The sequence below is a fragment of the Microcaecilia unicolor genome, chromosome 1, assembly GCF_901765095.1.
Source record: "Microcaecilia unicolor chromosome 1, aMicUni1.1, whole genome shotgun sequence".
Taxonomy (NCBI): Eukaryota; Metazoa; Chordata; class Amphibia; order Gymnophiona; family Siphonopidae; genus Microcaecilia; species Microcaecilia unicolor.
Genome location: NC_044031.1, coordinates 48,088,405 through 48,115,544, shown reverse-complemented (window position 1 = coordinate 48,115,544; position 27,140 = coordinate 48,088,405). Strand labels below are relative to the sequence as shown.

General features: G+C 50.5%; 1 protein-coding gene across 1 annotated transcript in view; it reads left to right on the top strand.

Moving 5' to 3' along the window:
- Window positions 1–26,669, top strand: part of SETD2 (SET domain containing 2, histone lysine methyltransferase) — a 482,526-nt gene extending 455,857 nt beyond the window's left edge. The window contains 1 exon segment of the mRNA XM_030196916.1: window positions 25,685–26,669. Within this exon segment, the coding sequence (XP_030052776.1) occupies window positions 25,685–25,846 (162 nt within the window). The 3' untranslated portion in view covers window positions 25,847–26,669.
- The last annotated feature ends 471 nt before the right edge of the window (window positions 26,670–27,140 follow it).

The following is a 27,140-nucleotide window of genomic DNA, read 5'->3' as shown; positions in this document are numbered from 1 at the left end:
TATGCATATTCCATTTCAAAAGTGAATGTTGACCATTTCAGTTCAGTAGAGAAAGCCTAGAAGTCAGGGGCAGCCATTTGCTCTCCAGCACCTGTGGAGCTGATAGTGTATTTTATTATTATTTCTATACTACCTACAAGCCCCGAAACTATCAGTGGTGTACATTCAAGTACAGTGGGAATTTTCTTGCCTTGGAGGTCTCACATTCTATGCTTGTCACTAAGGCAATGGAGGATTAAGTGGCTTTCCCAAGATCACAGCGAGCTGTAGTGGGTTTTGAACGAGGCTCCTCTGGTTCTCAGCATGCTGCTCTAACTATTAGGCTGCTCCTTCACTCCTTAACTTGTGTAAATGTGTAGGAGGGGATTATCGTAAACTCATGGGGGTTCGAGACACTACAATTCCACATTTTGTCTGTATGGCTTAAGACATTTTACCTCCCCATTGGGTAGTTATACTGCAGATAGTTTGATTAAATTCCTTGAGTTCCTGTTTATACTAATGCACTCTATAAGACTCATATTTAAAACCTAAGGAAGCAGGGAATTTCGCTTGTAGGTTGGGAAGGCTAAAAATACACTTTTTTTTTTTTGGGGGGGGGGGGGGTTGCAAACATATTTTCAAGATTATGCAATATATATGCTGAATAAGAGCTTTTCAGGACCTTAAGGCGTTTTCTTCATTTATCAGCTAGAACATACTTTCCCTTTTCTCGGGCCAGTACTTTCTTTTTGTAACTTCAACATTAGAAAGCGCCCTTTTTGTGAGATATCACCTGCGGCCGCAACACTCTGATCTTGTGTAGTGTAAATATAGAAAAAAAATTCTTCGATTATTGTAATTACCCACTCCACGACTAGGGGGTTTACAGTACCATCCCAGTGCACTCTTGACTACAAAGAGATCCAGCTTCCCATTAGAACTATTATGTTTATTAAAATTTGATTATATGCTCAACACAGGGCAGCTAAGCAGAGTACACAAAACAAAAATGCATATAAAAGCATAAACTTCAACCAGTTTTAAAATATGCCATACATCATACAACAGCTGCAAAAACAAATAATTTAGCTATATATCCTCCAAAGAAAATCCTGAATCCTCTGCCCATCCTAAGGAAATAGGCCTTTTCTAAAAAAGAAATTTATAAAAGATGATAGCAAATATCAGAGAAGCTCATTCCAAATCTTCAGAGCCACATAACTATCAACAGATTCCTAGTAATTTATGTCTGTTCTAAAAAAAAATGCCAATATCGTAGAAGAAAAGTAAGCCACAAATTATAGACTCTACTTTCAAAGCACTTTCTTAATGACAGGAATCTTAAAACACCCAGTTCAAAGTTCCAAGCTAATTGAGTTTTCCCTAAGTGACCACCTGAAACAAATGACACCTCCCAGAGTTTGGAAAGAGATCAGAGACAAGAAAAGCTGCCTGCTGAGAATTTCTAAGAAAACTATCCACATGTGGATGAAAGACAACTACAGTGTCAGGACAGGTTGATATTCAGAATACACACTTAGCTAAGATCTTAGAGAAATGCACTAAAAAAAGGTCTTATGCCCCAGTCAGAAATGCTCACCTTGGTTTTCTCCAAAACATCAAACCCTGAAGCACATAGGACAGAAACTGGAAAGGAGATGGCAAGGACAGGCTAAACTATAGGAAACACATGACTAAGTACCACCAAGCCTTAGCAGCCAAAAAAATAAGTCTCTGCCAGGATTTACAGGCAGCCCTACCTAATCTTCAGACAGCTAACCAGGAGCAGGGGTGGAGCTACCATTGAGCAACCAATCAAAATGCCTAGGGCCGCCCAATGGTAGGACCCACCTGAAGCTGTAGTCACCTAATCTCTCCCCTCCCAGGGGAAGATGCACTAAAACAATCGTTAATGCCCTTCCCTTACCGATTCCTTAGCGACGGGAATGCATCAAGGAAATCGCATGCAAATTAGCTGGTCACTGCTAGCTCATTTGCATGGGATTTCCTTCCAAGTCAGTCTGCTCTGCGCATGCCAAGGACGTCCTTTATGGGCGTCCTTCACTAAAAGAAAAAAAAAAGTTGTCCCCATAATCGGGAGGGAGATCAAAGGGCTACAAGGAGGCTCCCGATGCTGCTGGCTGCTATTGGCTGTCACTGGTGTCAGCTAAACGCGCTGTGATTGGCTGAGAGAGACCTGGAGGAGAGGCATAATCAAAAGAAACATCCAAATAGTTTTTTGATTTGGACATCCTCACACGTCTCTCTCCGGCAGTGGTCATTACAGAAGGACACCCATCACAAAAAAAATCTGGAGGAAAAACGTCCAGGTGCTCGTCAGGGACGTCCGTTTTTTTGTTAGTCAAGGACGTCCATGTTAGGCACTTTAGAAGGACGTCCCCGACAGGTACTTGGACGTGGCTAGGCAAAGGTTTCTCCGAGGACAAGCAGGCTGCTTGTTCTCACGACTGGGTGACGTCCGCGGCAGCCCCCACCAACCGGAAAAGGCTTCGCGGGACGGTCGGCACGCAGGGCACGCCCACCGCGCATGCGCGGCCGTCTTCCCGCCCGTGCGCGACCGCTCCCGCCAGTTCCTTTTTTTTTCCGCGTCTGGAGAGAGTCGTGCTTTGCCGCTCTCTCTGCTTTCAGCCGCCGGAAAGTCGATCGCGTTTACGCGGATCGTTATTTTTTCTATTTAGTTTTTGCTAACGCCGGTTCCCTTATCTTTTTCAAAAAAAAAAAAAACCTGTGCGTGTGGAGCACGCGCTCCCTTTTTCCCTCGCTTCCAGCGGGGACGCCGCGTTGCGGCCTAGTGGCCGCACGGTCGTTTACTTTTTCAAGGTGTGATTTTCGCCACCATTGACGACTTTGACTTCGCCGACGCGATTTTTCCGTCGATGTCCTCGAAGGTCCCGAGTGGATTTAAAAAGTGTGGTCGCTGCGGCCGGCCGATCTCGCAGACCGACACCCACGCTTGGTGCCTCCAGTGCCTCGGGCCGGAGCACAATTTCAAGTCGTGTTCCCTGTGTCTCGGTCTCCGGAAACGGACTCAAGTTGCGAGGCAAGTTCTGCGGGACCGTCTTTTTGGAACTTGCGCCGGCCCCTCGACGTCAACCTCGACGGCATCGGTATCGACGCCCGGTCCTTCGGTACCGGTATCGATGCCCGAGACATCGGCACCGATGGCATCGACCCCAGGAGAACAGGTCCCGTCGGCCCGCCGGTCCGCCGGCGAGGGTGGAGGTGAGCGGCCGCGTGGGCAGTCGGCCCCGGTCACTCCCTCAGCCCGTGGTCCACGGGACCGAACCCTGTCTGACCCGGCTCCTCGAGACCGAGGGGGATCGTCCTCCTCCTCCTCCATACCTCCCGGCGCCGGTGACGCGCATCGGAAGAAGGACAAGAAGCGTCGTCACCGGTCGCCCTCGGTGCATCCGGACATCGGAGAGGAGGCGACGCCGAAGCGTCATCGCCGAGAGGTCCCCGTCGGTTGTGGAGGTACCGACGCGTCAGGGTTCCGGCACCTCGGTGCCGTCTCCTGGCCCCCATCAGCTTCTGGCACCGACACCCCTACCGGCCCCACCGCCTTTCCCGGCAGCGGGCCTGGACGAGTGCCTCAGAGCCATCCTTCCGGGGATCCTGGAAGGGCTGATGCGCCAGGCTGTGCCGGCGCCGGGGGTGCTTGCGCCCTCGGCGCCGATGTCTGTGGCGCCGGCGAGCTCTAGCCCGGCGCCGGGGCCGTCGACACCGTCGCCGCTTGCGGCGCCGGTCTCGACCGCCACGCAGGTGGAGTCCCCGTCGACGTCGATGGAGGGAGCTCCGTCCCCGCCGACGCGGGAGTCCAACGCTCGACGACACCGAGACCTCGGTGCCTCGACGTCGAGCCGGGCCCGGTTCAGGACTCAGCTACATGAGCTTATGTCCGATACTGAGGATGAGGCCTCGTGGGGGGAAGAGGAGGACCCTAGATATTTCTCCTCAGAGGAGTCTACGGGCCTTCCCTCGGACCCCACGCCTTCACCGGAGAGGAAGCTCTCACCTCCTGAGAGTCTCTCCTTTGCCTCCTTTGTGCGGGATATGTCTATTAGCATTCCCTTTCCCGTGGTCTCTGTGGAAGAGCCGAGGGCCGAGATGCTCGAGGTCCTCGACTATCCATCACCACCTAGAGAGTCCTCCACGGTGCCGCTGCACAATGTCCTCAAGGAGACACTGCTTCGGAACTGGGTGCGACCGTTAACTAACCCCACCATTCCCAAGAAAGCAGAGTCCCAGTACAGGATCCACTCTGACCCAGAGTTAATGCGGCCCCAACTGCCCCATGACTCGGCGGTCGTGAATTCTGCTCTCAAGAGGGCACGGAGTTCGAGGGATACCGCCTCGGCGCCCCCGGGGCGGGAGTCTCGCACTCTGGACTCATTTGGGAGGAAGGCCTACCAATCCTCCATGCTCGTGACCCGCATCCAGTCATACCTGCTCTATATGAGCATCCACATGCGGACCAATGTGCAACAACTGGCGGACCTGGTCGATAAGCTCCCGCCGGAGCAGTCCAGGCCTTATCAGGAGGTGGTCAGGCAGCTGAAGGCGTGCAGAAAGTTCCTGTCCAGAGGTATCTATGACACCTGTGACGTGGCATCTCGTGCTGCGGCCCAAGGTATAGTGATGCGCAGGCTCTCATGGCTGCGTGCCTCTGACCTGGACAACCGCACCCAGCAGAGACTGGCCGACGTCCCTTGCCGGGGGGATAACATTTTTGGTGAGAAGGTCGAGCAGCTGGTGGACCAACTGCATCAGCGGGAAACCGCCCTCGACAAGCTCTCCCACCGGGCGCCTTCAGCATCCACCTCAGCAGGTGGACGTTTTTCCCGGGCCCGGCAGGCTGCGCCCTATTCTTTTGCAAAGCGTAGGTACAACCAGCCGGCCCGAAGGCCTCGCCAGGCACAGGGACAGCCCCAGCGCGCTCGTTCTCGTCAACAGCGTGCGCCTAAGCAGCCCCCTGCGCCTCCACAGCAAAAGCCGGGGACGGGCTTTTGACTGGATCCTCGGGAACATAGCCGCCCTCAAAGTGTCCGTACCGGACGATCTGCCGGTCGGGGGGAGGTTAAGTTTTTTTTCACCAAAGGTGGCCTCTCATAACCTCCGACCAGTGGGTTCTCCAAATAGTGCGGTGCGGATACGCCCTGAATTTGGCCTCCCTGCCTCCAAATTGTCCTCCGGGAGCTCAATCTTTCAGCTCCCATCACAAGCAGGTACTTGCAGAGGAACTCTCCACCCTTCTCAGCGCCAATGCGGTCGAGCCCGTACCACCCGGGCAGGAAGGGCAGGGATTCTATTCCAGGTACTTCCTTGTGGAAAAGAAAACAGGGGGGATGCGTCCCATCCTAGACCTGAGAGGCCTGAACAAATTCCTGGTCAAAGAAAAGTTCAGGATGCTTTCCTTGGGCACCCTTCTGCCAATGATTCAGAAAAACGACTGGCTATGTTCCCTGGATTTAAAGGACGCATATACTCACATACCGATACTGCCAGCTCACAGACAGTATCTCAGATTCCGCCTTGGCGCACGGCACTTTCAGTATTGTGTGCTGCCCTTTGGGCTCGCCTCTGCCCCACGAGTGTTTACCAAGTGCCTCGTGGTGGTAGCGGCCTACCTACGCAAGCTGGGAGTGCACGTGTTCCCATATCTCGACGATTGGCTGGTCAAGAACACCTCGGAGGCGGGAGCCCTCCGGTCTATGCAGTGCACTACTCGACTTCTGGAGCTGCTGGGGTTTGTGATAAATTACCCAAAGTCCCATCTCCAGCCAACACAGTCTCTGGAATTCATAGGAGCTCTGCTGAATGCCCAGACGGCTCAGGCCTACCTTCCCGAAGCGAGGGCCACCAATCTCCTAGCCCTGGCTTCGCAGACCAGAGCGTCTCAGCAGGTCACAGCTCGGCAGATGTTGAGACTTCTGGGTCATATGGCCTCCACAGTTCATGTGACTCCCATGGCTTGTCTTCACATGAGATCTGCTCAATGGACCCTAGCTTCCCAGTGGTTTCAAGCCACCGGGAATCTAGAAGATGTCATCCGCCTCTCCACCAGTTGCCGCACTTCACTGCTCTGGTGGACCATCCGGACCAATTTGACCCTGAGACGTCCATTCCAAATTCCGCAGCCCACGAAAGTGCTGACGACGGATGCATCTCGCCTGGGGTGGGGAGCTCATGTCGATGGGCTTCACACCCAGGGTCTGTGGTCCCTCCAGGAAAAGGATCTGCAGATCAACCTCCTGGAGCTCCGAGCGATCTGGAACGCACTGAAGGCTTTCAGAGATCGGCTGTCCTACCAAATTATCCAAATTCGGACAGACAATCAGGTTGCAATGTATTACGTCAACAAGCAGGGGGGCACCGGATCTCGCCCCCTGTGTCAGGAAGCCGTCGGGATGTGGCGTTGGGCGTGCCGGTTCGGCATGCTCCTCCAAGCCACGTACCTGGCAGGCGTAAACAACAGTCTGGCCGACAGACTGAGCAGAGTCATGCAACCGCACGAGTGGTCGCTCCATTCCAGAGTGGTACGCAAGATCTTCCGAGAGTGGGGCACCCCCTCGGTGGATCTTTTCGCCTCTCAGACCAACCACAAGCTGCCTCTGTTCTGTTCCAGACTTCAGACACACGGCAGGCTAGCGTCAGATGCCTTTCTCCTTCATTGGGGGACCGGCCTCCTGTATGCTTATCCTCCCATACCTTTGGTGGGGAAGACCTTACTGAAGCTCAAGCAAGACCGCGGCACCATGATTCTGATAGCGCCCTTTTGGCCCCGTCAGATCTGGTTCCCTCTTCTCCTGGAGTTGTCCTCAGAAGAACCGTGGAGATTGGAGTGTTTTCCAACTCTCATTTCGCAGAACGACGGAGCGTTGCTGCACCCCAACCTTCAATCCCTGGCTCTCACGGCCTGGATGTTGAGGGCGTAGACTTCGCTGCGTTGGGTCTGTCTGAGGGTGTCTCCCGGGTCTTGCTTGCCTCTAGGAAGGATTCCACTAAAAAGAGTTACCTTTTCAAGTGGAGGAGGTTTGTCGTTTGGTGTGAGAGCAAGGCCCTAGAACCTCGTTCTTGCCCTGCACAGAACCTGCTTGAATACCTTCTGCACTTATCAGAGTCTGGCCTCAAGACCAACTCAGTAAGGAATCACCTTAGTACGATTAGTGCTTACCATTATCGTGTGGAAGGTAAAGCCATCTCTGGAGAGCCTTTAGTCGTTCGATTCATGAGAGGCTTGCTTTTGTCAAAGCCCCCTATCAAGCCTCCTACAGTGTCATGGGATCTCAACGTCGTCCTCACCCAGCTGATGAAACCTCCTTTTGAGCCACTGAATTCCTGCCATCTGAAGTACTTGACCTGGAAGGTCATTTTCTTGGTGGCAGTTACTTCAGCTCGTAGGGTCAGTGAGCTTCAAGCCCTAGTAGCTCATGCTCCATATACCAAATTTCATCATAACAGAGTAGTGCTCCGCACCCACCCAAAGTTCCTGCCGAAGGTGGTGTCGGAGTTCCATCTTAACCAGTCAATTGTCTTGCCAACATTCTTCCCCAGGCCGCATACCCGCCCTGCTGAACGTCAGTTGCACACATTGGACTGCAAGAGAGCATTGGCCTTCTACTTGGAGCGGACACAGCCCCACAGACAGTCCGCCCAATTGTTTGTTTCTTTCGACCCTAACAGGCTAGGGGTCGCTGTCGGGAAACGCACCATCTCCAATTGGCTAGCAGATTGCATTTCCTTCACTTACGCCCAGGCTGGGCTGGCTCTTGAGGGTCATGTCACGGCTCATAGTGTCAGAGCCATGGCAGCGTCAGTGGCCCACTTGAAGTCAGCCACTATTGAAGAGATTTGCAAGGCTGCGACGTGGTCATCTGTCCACACATTCACATCACATTACTGCCTCCAGCAGGATACCCGACGCGACAGTCGGTTCGGGCAGTCGGTGCTGCAGAATCTGTTTGGGGTGTAAATCCAACTCCACCCTCCAGGACCCGAATTTATTCTGGTCAGGCTGCACTCTCAGTTAGTTGTTCTTCGTAGGTCAATTTTCTGTTGTACCCTCGCCGTTGCGAGGTTCAATTGACCTGGGTTCTTGTTTTGAGTGAGCCTGAGAGCTAGGGATACCCCAGTCGTGAGAACAAGCAGCCTGCTTGTCCTCGGAGAAAGTGAATGATACATACCTGTAGCAGGTGTTCTCCGAGGACAGCAGGCTGCTTGTTCTCACCTACCCTCCCTCCTCCCCTTTGGAGTTGTGTTTCATATTTTATTGCTTGTCATTCAACTGGTGGGAGCGGTCGCGCACGGGCGGGAAGATGGCCGCGCATGCGCGGTGGGCGTGCCCTGCGTGCTAACCGTCCCGCGAAGCCTTTTCCGGTTGGTGGGGGCTGCCGCGGACGTCACCCAGTCGTGAGAACAAGCAGCCTGCTGTCCTCGGAGAACACCTGCTACAGGTATGTATCATTCACTTTCCGGCTGGTTGCTTTTTTTTGTTGTTGTTGTTTTGAGTAACAGACGTCCATAAAGGACACGGTGGGGGGGGGGGGTAGGGGTGTGGAGAGATGCCAATCTGTCTAGGAAGGAGGCATAGAGGGAGAGGTGAAGAATTGAGAGGGGGCAGAGGGAAGAGAGAAAGAGAGGGGGCAGATACTGGACTTGGGGGGCGCAGAGAGAAGAAATAGAGAGAGGAGGGATGATGGACCGTCAGAGGAAGGGAAGGGTCAGGGGTGGGGTGCAGGAGGAAACAGAGAAGCTGGACATGGGGAGGAACAGGGACACAGAAGAGATGGTGACTGTGGAGGGAACATGGACAGGGACACCGAGAGGCAAAACTGGACACAAAAGGGAGGTAAAGGGACACAGCAGATGCTGGACAGGACAGATAGGGACACACCAGAAAAGATGAATGTTAGACATAGAGAAAGAAGACATGTTAAAGGACAAGAGACATTGGAGAAAGTAAGAGAAAAGCAGAAGAGACACCAGGACCAAAGTAATGCTCAGACAATAAAAGTAGAAGAAAAGTATTTTTTTTCTGATTTTATTATAATATGTCAGCTTTAGAAAATGTGTATTTTCATGGCCATTCCCTGTCCCCACTTCCTTGGGAGTGATGGTGTTACAGGGTACCCATCTCATTTTTTCCGCCCAAGGCCCATTCAGTCCTAGGTACATCATTGACCAGGAGTGTTCAATTTGCCCCCTCCTGACACAGACATATGGGACTCTCCAATAACAGAGAAGGCCTTGACAAAATCCTAAGAGACCTTTGACCAATTATCTGTTCCCTCAACCCTTGCCCATCAAAGATAGTACCAGTGGTGTAGGAAGGGGGGGGGCGGTGGGGCAGTCCGCCCCGGGTGCACACCGCTAGGGGGGTGTCGGCTCGCTGGTTCCCTGCTCTTTCTGCCCCAGAACAGGTTACTTCCTGTTCCGGGGCAGAGAAAGCAGGGAAGCAGCAGGGCCGATGCAGCTCCCAGTGACATGCACTGGGGGCGGATCGGCCCTCCCGCCTACCCTCCGCTGCAAGGTAAGGGTGCATTTCGGGGGGGGGGGGTGCGTTTCGGGGGGGTGCGCCGTGCCCTGCACCCGGGGGGGGGGGGGGGTGCGCAGTGGCGACCCGGCGCAGGTGTCAGGCACCCTCGCTACGGCACTGGATAGTACAGCAAGTAAACGGGCCTCATAGGAAGCACCACAAAAATCGTGAACGCCTCTCTTTCTAATGGACAACTACCAACAGCATTAAAAAGGGCAGTGATGCGTCCTTTGCTATCTAACATACCATTTCTAGGAAAACTTATAGAACGAACAGTCTATGTTCAACTCTGTGATTGCCTAGAAGAGAGAAACTGGCTGGATCCATGTCAGTCTTCAGACCCAGTTATGGAACAGAAACAGTCCTTGTATCCCTACTGGATGGTCTTCACAGAAACTGAGATGGGATTTGCATGGTGTTATTCCTGCTAGATTTCTCAGCAGCTTTTGACACTATGGATCACAATAGTGATTTGACAGCGCAACACCTCTTCGAGAGATGGATGCTTCATTGGCTTCCCATTAGTGAAAGAATAAATTTTAAGGTTTGCACTATGATTCATAAGATTATATATGGAGAATCCCCCAACTACATGAACAACCTTATCGACCTCCCAGCCAGAAATAGACCATCATCATCCCATACCCACCTCAATTTACACCTCCCCAGTTGTAAAGGTATTAAATATAAGACCTTCTATGCATCCAGTTTCTCCTTCCTGGGCAGCCAGCTTTGGAACGCTCTGCCAAGATCCATCCAAAAATTGGCGACCACTAACCCTTCAGGAAAATGCTGAAGACTCATCTCTTCAAGACAGCTTACCCGAATGACTACTTAACTTTTAAACCCTTCCTCTTAATCCCGATCCTGATGTTTACTATACCTTAGACTATATCTCCCAATCTCCTTATGCTTTTATCTTTTTCCTCTCCATTCTTTGCCCTTTATCTTTCCCTCTCCTTACCCCTCCCATTCTCTTTTCCTTTTGCTTATCTTACCTTTGTTTACCTTTACATACTCAACTTACTCATTCTCAAAACCTCACTTTCACTGCTTATAATATTCTCCTCTAAGACTTTGCTATTGTAATTGTATTAACTATGTAAGCTGCATTGAGCCTGCAATGTGTGGGAAAGCACGAGGTACAAATGTAATAAATAAATATGCTATATTGACTGGCAGAAACAGGTATCAGTGGTAACCATACTTGCTTGGTTCAGGTCCTATCAGACAGGCAACAGTCCATACTGTTTGGCAGCACTTCATCACCACCATGGGCACTGACCTGTGGGGTACCCCAAAGTTTGATACTGTCACCTGTTCTACCTCAAGCCACTAGCTGAGCTGATTCAGTTGGTGGACACTCAGTTCTGCATCTATGTGAATGAAGTGAAGCTACTCATACTCATTCAACCTGAATTACCCACAGCCCTGAATAAACTGACTACCTGTTTAACATCAATTCAGGAATGGGCTAAAAACAACAAAATTTGCCTGAATCCAAGTAAAACCGAGCTTCACTGGGTCCCTAGAACAAGTGGGCACATACCTGACTTCAACATCTCTTTTGGGAAATACAAATTCTTCAAGGATAAGCAGGCTTGCTTATTCTCACAAGTGGGTAGATACCGATCCGTGTCAACCAGCCCGGCAAATTTGCCATAGAAAAAACTAGAGCTTTAAAAAGCGTGAGCTGCGAGTGCCTTCCCTCCCACTGCACAAACCTTAGTCGCTTTTTCCAAGTGAGGAGCAGCTTCTTTTTGTGGTGGCTCCTCACAAGCCTGGCTAGAGCGTCTCTTTCTTGTTTTTGAGTGCCTTTCGGCGGTTTATTCTACCCGCTCTGTTTGCCTTTTCAAAAATATTAAAAGACCTTTATTTTTTTTAGTTTTTTGCCTCGCGTCTAAGTTAACTTTATTTTTCGACACAGGCCATTTTTAGGTCTTCCCGGTTGGGTTTCTTCTTTTTGTGCCTTTCCCTTTTTTCAGGCACCATTGTGTCCTTCGATTTGGCTGGTGCGGTTTCTCCTTCCATGTCCACGAAGACTCCCAGTGGCTTCAAGCGTTGTACTCGGTGTAACCAGACCATCTCGGAGAAGGACACCCATTCTTGGTGTCTTCAGTGCCTTGGGCCTGACCATAGCCCTGCCAACTGTATCATCTTATGAAGAAGAGGACCAAGGTTTCCCGAGAGGCTCAACGCAAAACCTTTTGGAGCCAGGTCCGGTACATCGGCATCGAGGTCGGAGGCATTGACATCGAACATCGCATCGGGAGTCACGGTAGGAATAGCTGCTTCGAGACCCCATGACACTAGGAGCAGTGAGGCATCGAGTGGGTCTCCACCTGTCTCAAGGCCTTCTGCTATGCAGGCCCCCCAGGACCGACCATTGTCGGACCTGACCCCGAGGCAATAGGAGAATTCAACGTTGTCCTCATCAGCATCTTGCTCCCTGAGCTTCTGGATGGCCTTATGCAGCGATGTGCGTCAGTATCAGGGGTGCTTGCAACTGCTATACCTCCCACTGTGGTCCTGCCTGGCCCTCATTCCACGGTGTGGCCCCTGACGCCGACGCCGCTTACAGCTCCTGTATTAACAGCCACCCAGGCTGGCACCCCCTTGACATCGGTGGAGGAAGCTTCGCCAGAGTCAAGACGGGAGCCTGCTTCTTGACGCCGTTCTCTAGGACATGGAGCCTTGGCATTGAGGCGGGCCCTGTCTCAGACGTCCCTTAGGGAGGTGCTATCCAACACCGAGGAGGAGAGGATCCCAGGTACTTTTTCTCCAACAAGTCCTATGGGATTCCTTCTGAGCCCTCCCCTCCACCTGAGAGCCTCTCTCTTACATCTTTTGTATGGGAAATGGCTAATGCCATTCCATTCCCCATAGAAGTGCAGGATGAGCCCAGGGCCAAGATGCTCGAGGTCCTGGACTACACCCCCCCCCCCCCCCCCCCCCCCCCCGCCTAAGGAGGCAGTGATTTCTCCTCTCCACGAGATACTCAAGGCAGTCCTCATACGGAACTGGGCATTCCCTCTGTCCCTGTTGCCCCCAGGAAAATTGACATCCAGTGTAGGATCCATGGTGAACCTGGGTTTGTGAAGTCCCAGTTACCTCATGATTCCATGGTGGTGGACTCCATTCTCAAGAGAGCCAGGAGTACAAGGGACTATGCCTCGGCTCCCCCAGGCAGAGAAGCTAGAACCCTGCGAAGCGCTCCCTCTGAAGCAGGCCGGGACGTTTCGCCAGTTGGTCAAGCAGCCGAAGGTGTGTCGCAAGTTCATGGCCAGGGGCATCCAGCATCTCTGCCAAAGGTATAGTGATGTGCAGATTCTCATGGCTGTGTGCTTCTGACCTGGAACATTCTGTTCAGCAGAGATTGGCAGATGCTTCTTGCCGGGAGAATAACCTTTTTAGAGAGAAGGTTGAGGAGGTCGCTGACCAGATCAAGAAACATACAGATACTATATCTTCTCTCTCCCGCCAGGCCTCTTTTGCATCTGCCTCCTCATCCAGGAGGTATTTTGGCAAGTCGCGGAGTGCTGCTTATTACTACTGTAGGTATAGGTACACTCCTGTGGCTCGCCAGCCTGCTCAGGCTGAGCCCCAGCGAGCTCGTTCTCATCAGCAGCGTGTGCCTAAGGCCTTGCTGCTGCTCAGCAAAAAGCAAGGGACGATCTTTTGACTGGCTTCATTCACAGTGTCCGTCCTGGATGACTTGCCGGGTTGGGAGGAGGTTAAAATTTTTTCACTAAAGGTGGCCTCTCATAACCTCTGACTGGTGGGTTCTTCAAATAGTCAGGCTCGGATACACCCTCAATTTGATTTCCAGACCTCAAAATTGTCCACCAAGAGCCCATTCTTTAAGCTCTCAGCACAAGCAGGTACTTGGTGGAATGGGTTTGACCGCCCTTCTCAAGGCCCATGCGGTCGAACCCATTCCACCAGGGGAAGAAGGGCAGGGATTCTATTCCAGGCACTTCCTTGTGCAGAAAAAGACAGGGGGGATGTGTCCCATCCTATCTCTAAGGGCCCTGAACAAATTCCTGCTGTGTGAAAAGTTCAGGATGGTTTCCCTAGGCACCCTTCTTCCCATGATTCAGAAAAATGATTGGCTATGCTCTCTGGACTTGGAGGATGCATATACTCACATCCCAATACTTCTAGCCCACCGGAAGTATCTTCGATTTGGACTGGGAGCACATCGCTTTCAATACCGCATATTGCCTTTAGGCCTCTCGTCAGCTCCCAGGCTGTTTACCAAGTGTATAGCAGTAGTCGCAGCTTCGCTACGCAGACTGGGAGTTCATGTTTTCTCTTATTTTGACGATTGGCTGATGAAGAGCACCTCAGAGGACGCTGCTTGGAAGTCCATGCGGATGACTATTCAGGTGCTGGAACTACTAGGGTTCGTTATCAACTTCCTCAAGTCCTATCTCCTTCTTGTTCAACAATTGGAGTTCATAGGAGCCCTGCTCGACACAAAGTTTGTCGAAGCCTACCTCCCGGAGACGCGTGCAGACAATCTTTTTTCCCTAGCGTCCAAGGTTTGTGCCTCTGAACAGGTCACAGCTCAGCAGATGTTGAGATTGTTGGGCCACATGGCTTCCACAGTGTACATATTACACCCATGGCACACCTGCTCACGAGATCTGCTCAATGGACCCTGACTTCTCAGTGGTATCAAGCCACGAGGAGTCTAGAAGATGTCATCCAAGTGTCCCCGGAGCTTGTACTCTCCCTTCAGTTGTGGACAATTCGGTCCAGTTTGACTCTGGGACTTCCATTCCAAATTCCTCAGCCGCAAAAGGTGCTGACGATAGATGCATCTCTCTGGGTTGGGGAGCTCATGTAGATGGACTCACACTCAAGGAGCTTGGGCCCTCCCAGGAAACAAATCTTCAGGTCAATCTCCTGGCGCTTCAAGTGATCTGGAACGCTCTAAGGGCTTTCAGAGATCATCTGTCTTATCAAATTATTCTAATTCAAACCAACAAGCAGGGGGCACCAGATCTCGCCGTCTGTGTCAGGATGCTGCCAGAAGTGGCATTGGGCTCGCCAGTACAGCATGTTTCTCCAAGTCATTTGTCTGGCGGGCGTAAACAACAATCTGGCCGACAAGCTGAGCAGGATAATGCAACCGCACAAGTAGTCTCTTCATATGGGCACAGCCAGCAAGATCTTCCGAGTGTGGAGCACATCCTTGGTGGATCTTTTTCCCACTCAGATCAACCACAAGGACCCTCAGTTCTGTTCCAGGCTTCAGGTCGATGACAGACTAGCGTCAGATGCCTTCCTTCTTCATTGGGGGACAGGCCTTCTGTATGCATATCCTCCAATACCTCTAGTGGAAAATACTTTCTCCGAGGACAAGCAGGCTGCTTGTTCTCACTGATGGGTGACGTCCACGGCAGCCCCTCCAATCGGAACACTTCCTAGCAAAGTCCTTTGCTAGTCCTCGCGCGCCGATGCGCACCGCGCATGCGCGGCCGTCTTCCCGCCCGAACCGGCTCGTGCCGGCCAGTCTTCTTTTGTCCGCGCTCGGTACGGTCGTGTTTCGCCGTTCGCGCCCCAAAGTTGACCTCGCGCGTCGTTTATCGACTGTGTCTTTCAAAAAAAAAAAAAAAAGGTGTCGGAAGGAGACCTTTATGGTCTTCTCCCTTCCCATACTTCCAGTTTTTGCCCCGGTAAGTTTTCTTTCGTCGTCGGGGTAGACCCTATTTAGGCCTCGGTCGAAGTTTTTCTTCCCCCTAACTTTTGCGGTGCCTTTTTCGCCATTTTGAGTTTTGATCTCGCCGGCGCGATTTTTCCGCCCATGACATCGAAGTCTTCCAGCGGCTTCAAGAAGTGCACCCAGTGCGCCCGGGTAATCTCGCTCACTGACAGGCACGCGTCGTGTCTTCAGTGTCTGGGGGCTGGGCACCGCCCGCAGGCCTGTAGTCTGTGTTCCCTTTTACAACAGCGGACTCAGGTAGCGAGATTGGCCCAGTGGAACGTTTTATTCTCGGGCTCTTCGTCGGCATCGGCACCGGGAGTATCGACTGCATCGACGTCGTCGGCGCCTGGACCTTCATCTTCGTCCCCGAGTGCATCGAGGCATCGGCCCTCTGCATCGGGGCGTCATCAGAAGTCGGCGTCGGTGGTATCGAGACCTCCTCGTCTGCTGATGTCGTCGGAGGGTGGTGCTTCGTCTGGAGTGCAGGTGAGGGCTGTCCATTCCCCTGCTGGTGGCGGTGAGCCTTCGGGTGGGTCTCCCCCCACCCTGAGGGCTCCTGCGGTACAGCCCCCCCGAGACCGACCTCCTTCGGCCTTGGCCCCGAGGAAGAGACGGCTGGATTCTACGTCCTCCTCGTCGGTGCCGGGAAGCTCCAGTGACATGCTTCGTTCCAAGAAGTCGAAGAAGCATCGTCACCGGTCTCCTTCCCGTGTCGGCACCGAAAGCTCTGGGTCGCCGAGGGAGTCGGCACCCAGTAGGCATCGGCACCGAGAGGACCGCTCGCCCTCCGTTCAAGAGGTGTCGATGTGCTCCCCTTTGGACAGCCCGGAACAGCCTCCACGCCCGGAACAGACTCTGACATCGACGCCTGCATCGACTTCCATGCCTTTTTCTGCAGCCGCTCTGAACGAGAGCCGTTCTCCCAGAGATCCTGGGAGAGCTGTTGCGCCCTACCCCTCCGGTACCGGGGGTGCTTGCGCCACCGGTACTGTTGAGTGAGGCGCCGGCTGGCCCTTTGCCCGGGGTGAGGTCTCCGGCATCGGTACCGCGTGCAGTATCGACTGCGGTCGCCTCCCAGGAAGGCTCCCCGACTACGTCGGCGGAGGGAGCTTCGCCGGTGCGGGCGAGGGAGTCTACCTCTCGACGCTCCCACCGTGGCCGTGGTTCCACAGAGTCGAGCCGGGCACGGTTGCAGACACAGGTCCGTGAACTTGTGTCTGACACCGAGGGTGAGGCCTCGTGGGAAGAAGAGGAAGACATCAGATATTTCTCTGACGAGGAGTCTGAGGGTCTTCCTTCTGATCCCTCTCCTGAAAGGCAGCTTTCTCCTCCCGAGAGTCTGTCTTTCGCTTCCTTTGTCCGGGAGATGTCTACGGCCATCCCCTTCCCGGTGGTTGTGGAGGACGAGCCCAGGGCTGAAATGTTTGAGCTCCTGGACTATCCTTCTCCACCTAAGGAAGCGTCCACAGTACCCATGCATCATGTCCTCAAAAAGACATTGCTGGCGAACTGGACCAAGCCATTAAGTAATCCCCACATTCCCAAGAAGATTGAGTCCCAGTACCGAATCCATGGGGACCCAGAGCTGATGCGCATTCAGTTGCCTCATGACTCTGGAGTTGTGGATTTGGCCCTAAAGAAGGCCAAGAGTTCTAGGGAGCATGCTTCGGCGCCCCCGGGCAAGGACTCTAGAACCTTGGACTCCTTTGGGAGGAAGGCCTACCATTCCTCTATGCTCGTGGCCAAAATTCAGTCGTACCAGCTCTACACGAGCATACACATGCAGAACAATGTGCGGCAGTTGGCGGGCTTGGTGGACAAGCTCCCCCCTGAGCAATCAAGCCATTTCAGGAGGTGGTCAGGCAGCTGAAGGCGTGCAGGAAATTCCTGGCCAGAGGGGTGTATGACACCTTTGATGTTGCGTCCAGGGCCGCTGCTCAAGGTGTGGTGATGCGCAGACTCTCATGGCTGCGTGCCTCCGACCTGGAGAATAGAATCCAGCAGCGGATTGCGGACTCGCCTTGCCGTGCGGACTATATTTTTGGAGAAAAAGTCGAACAGGTGGTAGAGCAACTCCACCAGCGGGACACCGCATTCGACAAGTTCTCCCGCCGGCAGCCTTCAGCCTCTACCTCTACAGGTAGAAGATTTTTGGGGGGAAGGAAGACTGTTCCCTACTCTTCTGGTAAGCGTAGGTACAATCCTCCTTCTCGACAGCCTGCGGCCCAGGCTAAGCCCCAGTGCGCTCGCTCTCGTCAGCAGCGTGCGCCTCAGCAAGGCCCCTCGGCTCCCCAGCAAAAGCAAGGGACGAGCTTTTGACTGGCTCCAGCAGAGCATAGCCGACATCCAAGTGTCAGTGGCGGGCGACCTGCCAGTCGGAGGGAGGTTGAAAGCTTTTCACCAAAGGTGGCCTCTCATAACCTCCGATCAGTGGGTTCTGCAAATAGTCCGGCAAGGATACACCCTCAATTTGGCCTCAAAACCTCCAAATTGTCCACCGGGAGCTCAATCCTACAGCTTCCAACACAAGCAGGTACTTGCAGAGGAACTCTCCGCCCTTCTCAGCGCCAGTGCGGTCGAGCCCCTGCCATCCGGGCAAGAAGGGCTGGGATTCTATTCCAGGTACTTCCTTGTGGAAAAGAAAACAGGGGGGATGCGTCCCATCCTAGACCTAAGGGCCCTGAACAAATATCTGGTCAAAGAAAAGTTCAGGATGCTTTCCCTGGGCACCCTTCTCCCCATGATTCAGCAAAACGATTGGCTATGCTCTCTGGACTTGAAGGACGCCTACACGCACATCCCGATACTGCCAGCTCACAGACAGTATCTGCGATTTCAGCTGGGCACACGTCACTTCCAGTACTGTGTGCTACCCTTTGGGCTCGCCTCTGCGCCCAGAGTGTTCACGAAGTGCTTGGCTGTAGTAGCAGCGGCACTTCGCAGACTGGGGGTACATGTGTTCCCATATCTCGACGATTGGCTGGTGAAGAACACATCCGAGGCAGGAGCCCTGCAGTCCATGCAGATGACTATTCGCCTCCTGGAGCTACTGGGGTTTGTGATAAATTATCCAAAGTCCCACCTTCTCCCAGTGCAGAAACTCGAATTCATAGGAGCTCTGCTGGATTCTCGGACGGCTCGAACCTATCTCCCAGAGACGAGAGCCAACAACTTGTTGTCCCTCGTCTCGCGGGTGCGAGTGTCCCAGCAGATCACAGCTCGGCAGATGTTGAGATTGCTGGGCCACATGGCCTCCACAGTTCATGTGACTCCCATGGCCCGCCTTCACATGAGATCTGCCCAATGGACCCTAGCTTCCCAGTGGTTTCAGGCTGCTGGGGATCTAGAAGACGTGATCTACCTGTCCACGAGTTTTCTCAAATCCCTGTATTGGTGGACGATTTGGTCCAATTTGACTCTGGGACGTCCTTTCCAAATTCCTCAGCCACAAAAAGTGCTGACCACGGATGCGTCTCTCCTGGGGTGGGGAGCTCATGTCGATGGGCTTCACACCCAAGGAAGCTGGTCCTTCCAGGAACGCGATCTGCAGATCAATCTTCTGGAGTTACGAGCGATCTGGAACGCTCTGAAGGCTTTCAGAGATCGGCTGTCCCACCAAATTATCCAAATTCAGACAGACAAACCAGGTTGCCATGTATTACGTCAACAAGCAGGGGGGCACCGGATCTCGCCCCCTGTGTCAGGAAGCCGTCAGCATGTGGCTCTGGGCTCGCCGTCACGACATGGTGCTCCAAGCCACATATCTGGCAGGCGTAAACAACAGTCTGTCCGACAGGTTGAGCAGGATTATGCAACCTCACGAGTGGTCGCTCAATTCCTGTGTAGTGCGGCAGATCTTCCAAGTGTGGGGCACCCCCTTGGTAGATCTCTTCGCATCTCAAGCCAACCACAAAGTCCCTCAGTTCTGTTCCAGGCTTCAGGCCCACGGCAGGCTGGCATCGGATGCCTTCCTCCTGGACTGGGGGGAGGGTCTGTTGTATGCTTATCCTCCCATACCTCTGGTGGGGAAGACTTTGTTGAAACTCAAGCAAGACCGAGGCACCATGATTCTGATTGCTCCCTTTTGGCCGCGTCAGATCTGGTTCCCTCTTCTTCTGGAGTTGTCCTCCGAAGAACCGTGGAGATTGGAGTGTTTTCCGACCCTCATCACACAGGACGAAGGGGCGCTTCCACCCTCCGGTCCCTGGCTCTCACGGCCTGGATGTTGAGAGCGTAGACTTTGCCTCTTTGGGTCTGTCAGAGGGTGTCTCCCGTATCTTGCTTGCTTCCAGGAAAGATTCCACTAAGAGGAGTTACTTCTTTCTGTGGAGGAGGTTTGCCGTCTGGTGTGACAGCAAGGCCCTAGATCCTCGCTCTTGTCCTACACAGACCCTGCTTGAATACCTTCTGCACCTGTCTGAGTCTGGTCTCAAGACCAACTCTGTAAGGGTTCACCTTAGTGCAATCAGTGCATACCATTACCGTGTGGAAGGTAAGCCGATCTCAGGACAGCCTTTAGTTGTTCGCTTCATGAGAGGTTTGTTTTTGTCAAAGCCCCCTGTCAAGCCTCCTACAGTGTCATGGGATCTCAATGTCGTTCTCACCCAGCTGATGAAACCTCCTTTTGAGCCACTGAATTCCTGCCATCTGAAGTACTTGACCTGGAAGGTCATTTTCTTGGTGGCAGTTACTTTAGCTCGTAGAGTCAGTGAGCTTCAGGCCCTGGTAGCCCAGGCCCCTTACACTAAATTTCATCATAACAGAGTAGTCCTCCGCACTCACCCTAAGTTCTTGCCAAAGGTTGTGTCGGAGTTCCATCTGAACCAGCCAATTGTCTTGCCAACATTTTTTCCCCGTCCTCATTCCTGCCCTGCTGAACGTCAGCTGCACACATTGGACTGCAAGAGAGCATTGGCCTTCTACCTGGAGCGGACACCGCCCAACAGACAGTCCGCCCAATTGTTTGTTTCTTTTGATCCCAACAGGAGGGGAGTGGCTGTGGGAAAACGCACCATATCCAATTGGCTAGCAGATTGCATTTCCTTCACTTACGCCCAGGCTGGGCTGGCTCTTGAGGGTCATGTCACGGCTCATAATGTTAGAGCCATGGCAGCGTCGGTAGCCCACTTGAAGTCAGCCACTATTGAAGAGATTTCCAAAGCTGCGACGTGGTCATCTGTCCACACATTCACATCTCATTACTGCCTGCAGCAGGATACCCGACGCGACAGTCGGTTCGGGCAGTCAGTACTTCAGAATCTGTTCAGGGTTTAGAATCCAACTCCACCCTCCTAGGCCCATGTTTGTTCTGTTCCAGGCTGCACTCTACATAAGTACATAAGTAGTGCCATACTGGGAAAGACCAAAGGTCCATCTAGCCCAGCATCCTGTCACCGACAGTGGCCAATCCAGGTCAAGGGCACCTGGCACGCTCCCCAAACGTAAAAACATTCCAGACAAGTTATACCTAAAAATGCGGAATTTTTCCAAGTCCATTTAATAGCGGTCTATGGACTTGTCCTTTAGGAATCTATCTAACCCCTTTTTAAACTCCGTCAAGCTAACCGCCCGTACCACGTTCTCCGGCAACGAATTCCAGAGTCTAATTACACGTTGGGTGAAGAAAAATTTTCTCCGATTCGTTTTAAATTTACCACACTGTAGCTTCAACTCATGCCCTCTAGTCCTAGTATTTTTGGATAGCGTGAACAGTCGCTTCACATCCACCGATCCATTCCACTCATTATTTTATACACTTCTATCATATCTCCCCTCAGCCGTCTCTTCTCCAAGCTGAAAAGCCCTAGCCTTCTCAGCCTCTCTTCATAGGAAAGTCGTCCCATCCCCACTATCATTTTCGTCGCCCTTCGCTGTACCTTTTCCAATTCTACTATATCTTTTTTGAGATACGGAGACCAGTATTGAACACAATACTCCAGGTGCGGTCGCACCATGGAGCGATACAACGGCATTATAACATCCGCACACCTGGACTCCATACCCTTCCTAATAACACCCAACATTCTATTCGCTTTCCTAGCCGCAGCAGCACACTGAGCAGAAGGTTTCAGCGTATCATCGACGACGACACCCAGATCCCTTTCTTGATCCGTAACTCCTAACGCGGAACCTTGCAAGACGTAGCTATAATTCGGGTTCCTCTTACCCCACATGCATCACTTTGCACTTGTCAACATTGAACTTCATCTGCCACTTGCACGCCCATTCTCCCAGTCTCGCAAGGTCCTCCTGTAATTGTTCACATTCCTCCTGCGACTTGACGACCCTGAATAATTTTGTGGTAAATTTTGTGGTAAATTTTTTAGGTCAATCTCAGTTATGTCCTCGCCGTTGCGAGGCCCAATTGACCATGGTTGTTGTTTTGAGTGAGCCTGGGGGCTAGGGATACCCCATCAGTGAGAACAAGCAGCCTGCTTGTCCTCGGAGAAAGCGAATGCTACATACCTGTAGAAGGTATTCTCCGAGGACAGCAGGTTGATTGTTCTCACAAACCCGCCCACCTCCCCTTTGGAGTTGTGTCTTCCCTTCTCTTTGTCTTGCTACATATGAGACTGGCCGGCACGAGCTGGTTCAGGCGGGAAGACGGCCGCGCATGCGCGGTGCGCATCGGTGCGCGAGGACTAGCAAAGGACTTTGCTAGGAAGTGTTCCGATTGGAGGGGCTGCCGTGGACGTCACCCATCAGTGAGAACAATCAGCCTGCTGTCCTCGGAGAATACCTTCTACAGGTATGTAGCATTCGCTTTGTTGAAACTCAAGCAAGACCATAGAACCATGATTCTGATCACACCATACTGGCCGTCTTCTTCTGGAATTGTCCTCTGAAGAACCGTGGAGATTGGAGTGTTTTCCGACCCTCATTACACAGAATGAGGGGTCACTTCTACATCCCGACCTCCAGTCTCTGGCTCTCACGGCTTGGATGTTGAGAGCCTAGAATTTGCTTCCTTGCATCTTTTGGAGGGTGGCTCCCCGGGTCTTGCTGGCTTCCAGGAAAGATTCCACTAAGCGGTATTACTCTTTTAAATGGAGGGGGTTTGCTGTCTGGTGTGAGAGCAGGGCCCTAGATCCCCTTACTTGTTCTACACAGACCCTGCTTAAATATCTTCTACACTTGTCCAAGTCTAGTCTCAAGACCAACTCAAGGTTCACCTTAGTGCAATTAGTGCTTATCAACATGTAGAGGGTAAGCCCGTCTCTGGACAGCCTTTAGCTGTTCGCTTCACGAGAGGATTGTTTTTCTCAAAGCCCCCTGTCAAACCTCTGCCGGTGTCATGGGATCTCAATGTCGTTCTCACTCAGCTGGTGAAAGCTCTTTTTGAGCCGTTGAATTCATGTCAGTGAGCTTCAGGCCTTAGTGGATGCACTTTATACTAAGTTTCATCACAACAGAGTAATCCTCCGCCCGAACCCAAAGATGGTGCCATCTGAACCAGTTGATTGTCTTGCCAACATATTTTCCCCGACCTCATGCCCATCCTGGCGAAAGCAGCTTGCACACCGTGGACTGCAAGAAAGCGTTGGCCTTTTACATGGAATGGACAAAGCCCTTCAGACCGCCCAGCTTTTTGTTTCGTTTGATCACAACAGGATGGGGGTCGCCTTCGAGAAACGCACTGTATCCAATTGGCTGGTAGATGGTAGATTGCATTTCCTTCGCTTATGCCCAGGCTGGGCTGACCTTGGAGGGTCCTGTCACGGCTCATAATGTCAGAGCCATGGCTGCGTCGGTAGCCCACTTGAAGTCCGCCTCCGTTGAGGAGATTTGCAAAGCTGCGGCCTGGTCTTCAGTCCACACATTCACATCTCACTACTGACTTGAGCAGGATACCTGATGCGACAGTTGGTTTGGGCAGTCACTGTTGCACAATCTGTTTGGGGTCTAGAATCCAAATCCACTCCTGTTTTATTCTGTTCCAGGCTCCACTCTCATCTAGTTTGTATATAGTTGCGAGGCCCAGTTGACCAATGTTTTTTGTTTTGGGTGAGCCTGAATGCTAGGGATTCCCCACTTGAGTGAATAAGCAATCCTGCTTGTCCTCGGAAAAAGCGAAGATATTTACCTGTAGCAGGTATTCTCTGAGGACAGAAGGCTTCTTATTCTCAAAATCCCGCCCACCTCCCCTTGGAGTTGTCTATTTGCATGTTTTTATTTGATTTTTGCTTTTGTATTAAACTAAGGCAGACACGTTCGCGCGGCAAGCAAGAAGGCATGAGCGCTGGAGCGTGGCTCACGCTCTTTAAAGCTCTGGTTCTTTCTGTGGCAGATTTGCTGGGCCAGGTGACACGGATAAGTGTCTACCCACTTGTGAGAGTAAGAAGCCTGCTGTCCTCGGAGAATACCTGCTACAGGTAAGTATCTTTGCTCCGTTCAAATCACAAGTCAGGAACCTTGGAATACAGCTAGACTCAACACTGTTGTTAGTTAATCCCCCAAATCCAAGCAATCTTCAATAGCTGCTTCTATACTTTGCGACAACTACGCTGCCTCTCTCCTTACATTGAGAAGGCAAGTCTTGTCACAGTTGTGCATGCCATGATAACATCAATACTAGATTACTGAAATGCACGCTATATTGGTGTGACAACAGAGGGTCTGCACCAGTTCCAGTTGATTCAGAATGCTGCAGTAAGACTAAGATTGACACCGTCTGCACATACTATAACAGGACATGTTTATGCATTCCTACCCTAGGTAAGATAATATTGAAGCACCTTTCTGACCTTATGTGCAACTTCCTTTAAATTAGTTCCCTTATTTTCTAACTCCTGTTACTCTTATCTATCTGTACGTTCCATCTTTGCTTATACCCTATGCTGTCTATTAAAATGTTTTTTTGCTTATTGTGTTGACATTGTAATGTTGCATACTATGCCATCCTTTATTTTGTTATTTGAATATTTATACTGCTGTAATTGTTTGTTGCTTATATTTGACTTGCGGTACACCGCGTTGAGAGAATTCCTTCAAAAATGCAATAAATAAATACTGTATATCTGTTGGCATAAAGGAGTGTATCTAATCTCTTTGTGATGCGTACCCAAATTTGAAATTGGGCTCTATATGCATTGTATTTAAATGGTTTCAGTATGACAGCACCAACCGTTATAATAGATTTGTTCTGCTTTTGCAGTTGAACAAACTTATATAATGCTGTTTTGTGCAGTCTGATTCCTTTAGTGGTATCACTGTGAATTTTTTTATATGAGCGGTCTTGTGTATGAAAGGGATCTGTGCTACCATATTTAATACACTGACTTTAGAGACTGAACAATTTCATAGGACAAAACTGATTCACTCATGCTGCCGTTATGGAACATATCTTAGTAGTGATGATAGTTTTTCTCTAGTGGTTTGAATACAGTGGGAAAAAAAATATAGAGAGAGAAACGTAATCTGCTTATGAAGTTTTCCATTTCTTTGAGTGGTGGGAAGAGTTAATTCTGTAGTTGAATTTATTTTATTTTTTTTAAATTAAATTTCTTGATTTTCCCTATATACCTCAGAATAAATTATAAATAAAAATAGTCTAACACAAACAATATTAAAGCATAATAATCCTTGAAAACTCACAAGAGCCAGCAGATATTGGCCCATGTTCTTGCTGCTGTAGGCTTGTTCAGACAGTCAAGATTTTAATTTGCTGTAGAATAATAAAGACTTGATTTCCAGCCAAAACTCAATACAAACACTATTCCAAGATGGGGAATGCAGTAGCTAAATATCCTCATCCTGGTAATCACTGGTTTAATGGAGCATACTCGAGGTGGGTAACAATCCTTGTTGGGATGACCTTAGATTTTTCTGATGCATAACAGCGATTCCACCAAGAGTTGAAGCATTGCTATTGGGAAAAGGTGGAAACAGGACCTTGAACTTCAAGTGACATTCAACAGGCAACCAATGCAACTCTTTCAAAATAGGACTGATAATGTTTGTTAGACTTGGCACCTGTTGGAAGCCTAGCCACCATATTTTGAAGGAACTGCAGGCATTTCAAACTTGAAAGTGGAAAGTCTTGATACCAAGTTAATTAGGCTAATTCAGAGGTAGGCAATTCCAGTCTTCGAGAGCTACAGGCAGGTCAGGTTTTCAGGATATCCATAATGAATATGCAGGAGATAGATTTGCATACCAAGGAGGCAGTGCTTGCAAATCTATCTCCTGCATATTCATTGTGGATATCCTGAAAACCTGACCTGCCTGCAGCTCTCGAGGACCAGAGTTGCCTACCCCTGGGCTAATTGAATTCTACCTGTCAAGTGATATTTGCAAAAATAAATGTGATTTTCATATTCAGAGAGGAAAGCATAAGCATCCTTTTGGTGAGAGAAACTCCAAGGTAGCATTGCAGTATTATTTCTGGGTCCTTTGGATCAAGCTCTCCTGAACTCACTCTGTCTCTTTTTCAGCTGACCCATGGCGTCATGAACAAGGAGCTCAAGTACTGCAAAAACCCTGAAGACTTGGAGTGCAATGAGAATGTGAAACACAAAACCAAGGAGTACATCAAAAAATACATGCAGAAATTTGGATCTGTTTACAGGCCCAAAGAAGACATGGACATGGAGTAACCTTTGGTTTTTGCCCCAAAACAGACACATGAATTCAATGAACTAAAACAAAACTGTTTGGACCTGAGGGACAAGAATCCGATGATCCTTTAGAAGGAGCAGTTCATCTTCCAGGGAACTTCACGTTGACAGTATCTTATGATTCTAAGACCTGAATAACACAGAAGTGTGTTTTTCTGTGTGTCCCTGATTACACGGTTATAGAACAGGGATAGGGGAAGGAGGGGCACAGGAAAAGGATGACATTTTTCCAGAGGGTTTTGCTTTTTTGCCCCATCCTATCTGAAATCCTTCCCTCCCCATCAGTCCACCTGGGTCCCAAACAGTGGTGGTGCTGGAATGCGCAGTATCTCATGCGCAACCTTTGTGAGTGTGTGTGTGTGTGAGTCCAGAATCTGTATTATAGTTTAACGTATATGTGAATATATTGAAAAAAAAAATTTGTGCTTATAGTCCACCCGCTGGTTATCACGGGAACACTTTGTAAGGGTAGTGCTGTTCTCTTGCAAGGTTTTATTCTGTTATCATGTATATACTTCACAACCAGCTGCCTTGTGTTCATCTCCCACCCTACCAGTGCATTTTTCTCTCTTTATCTCTCTTCCCCCCCACCCCCCCAACCCCTGGCAGCCTTGTGCTTTGTTGATAAGATTGATTTTTTTTTTTTTTTTTTGCTTAAATCATTTTACTTTATTCAATTTTTACTGAACTTTTTATGTAAAAAAAATAAAGAAATAATTTGCCTACAACAAAATGTAAGTAAAAATGTAAGGAAAATTGTCACTGTACATACTTTTGTGAATTAAATGACAAAATTGAAAAATGTGTATGTAATGACCTGTGAGCAGAAAAGCATAAGAAGGAATTTTCTGTTTCTTTTTCTCCCAGTGTAGATAGATTTTGCTATATACAGGTATAAAACTCAACATAAGCCGGCCTCCTTGGCAAAGTCTCTTATTTTATTTTGCATACCAGAGTAGTTTTGTTTAGATGTTGACAATGAGCCCCAGGGCAAACCAAATGATATAAAAATTAATTTTCATTGCACTATTCTGATGAAACACAAGAGGTCATCGTCTTCAAATTTCTTTACTTCCTCCCTTTGCTGTTATATGCTGTTCCCACTAGTCCTTTAAGTACTCTTATTAGGGAAGGATTGCTCCAGCATCTACATCAGTGGTATTCACTCCCAGTCCTCAAGAGTTGCCAGTTGGTCAGGCTTTCAGTATACCTTTTATGAGTATGCAAGAGAGATTTGCATACAATGGAGGTGATAGGCATGCATATCTTTTGT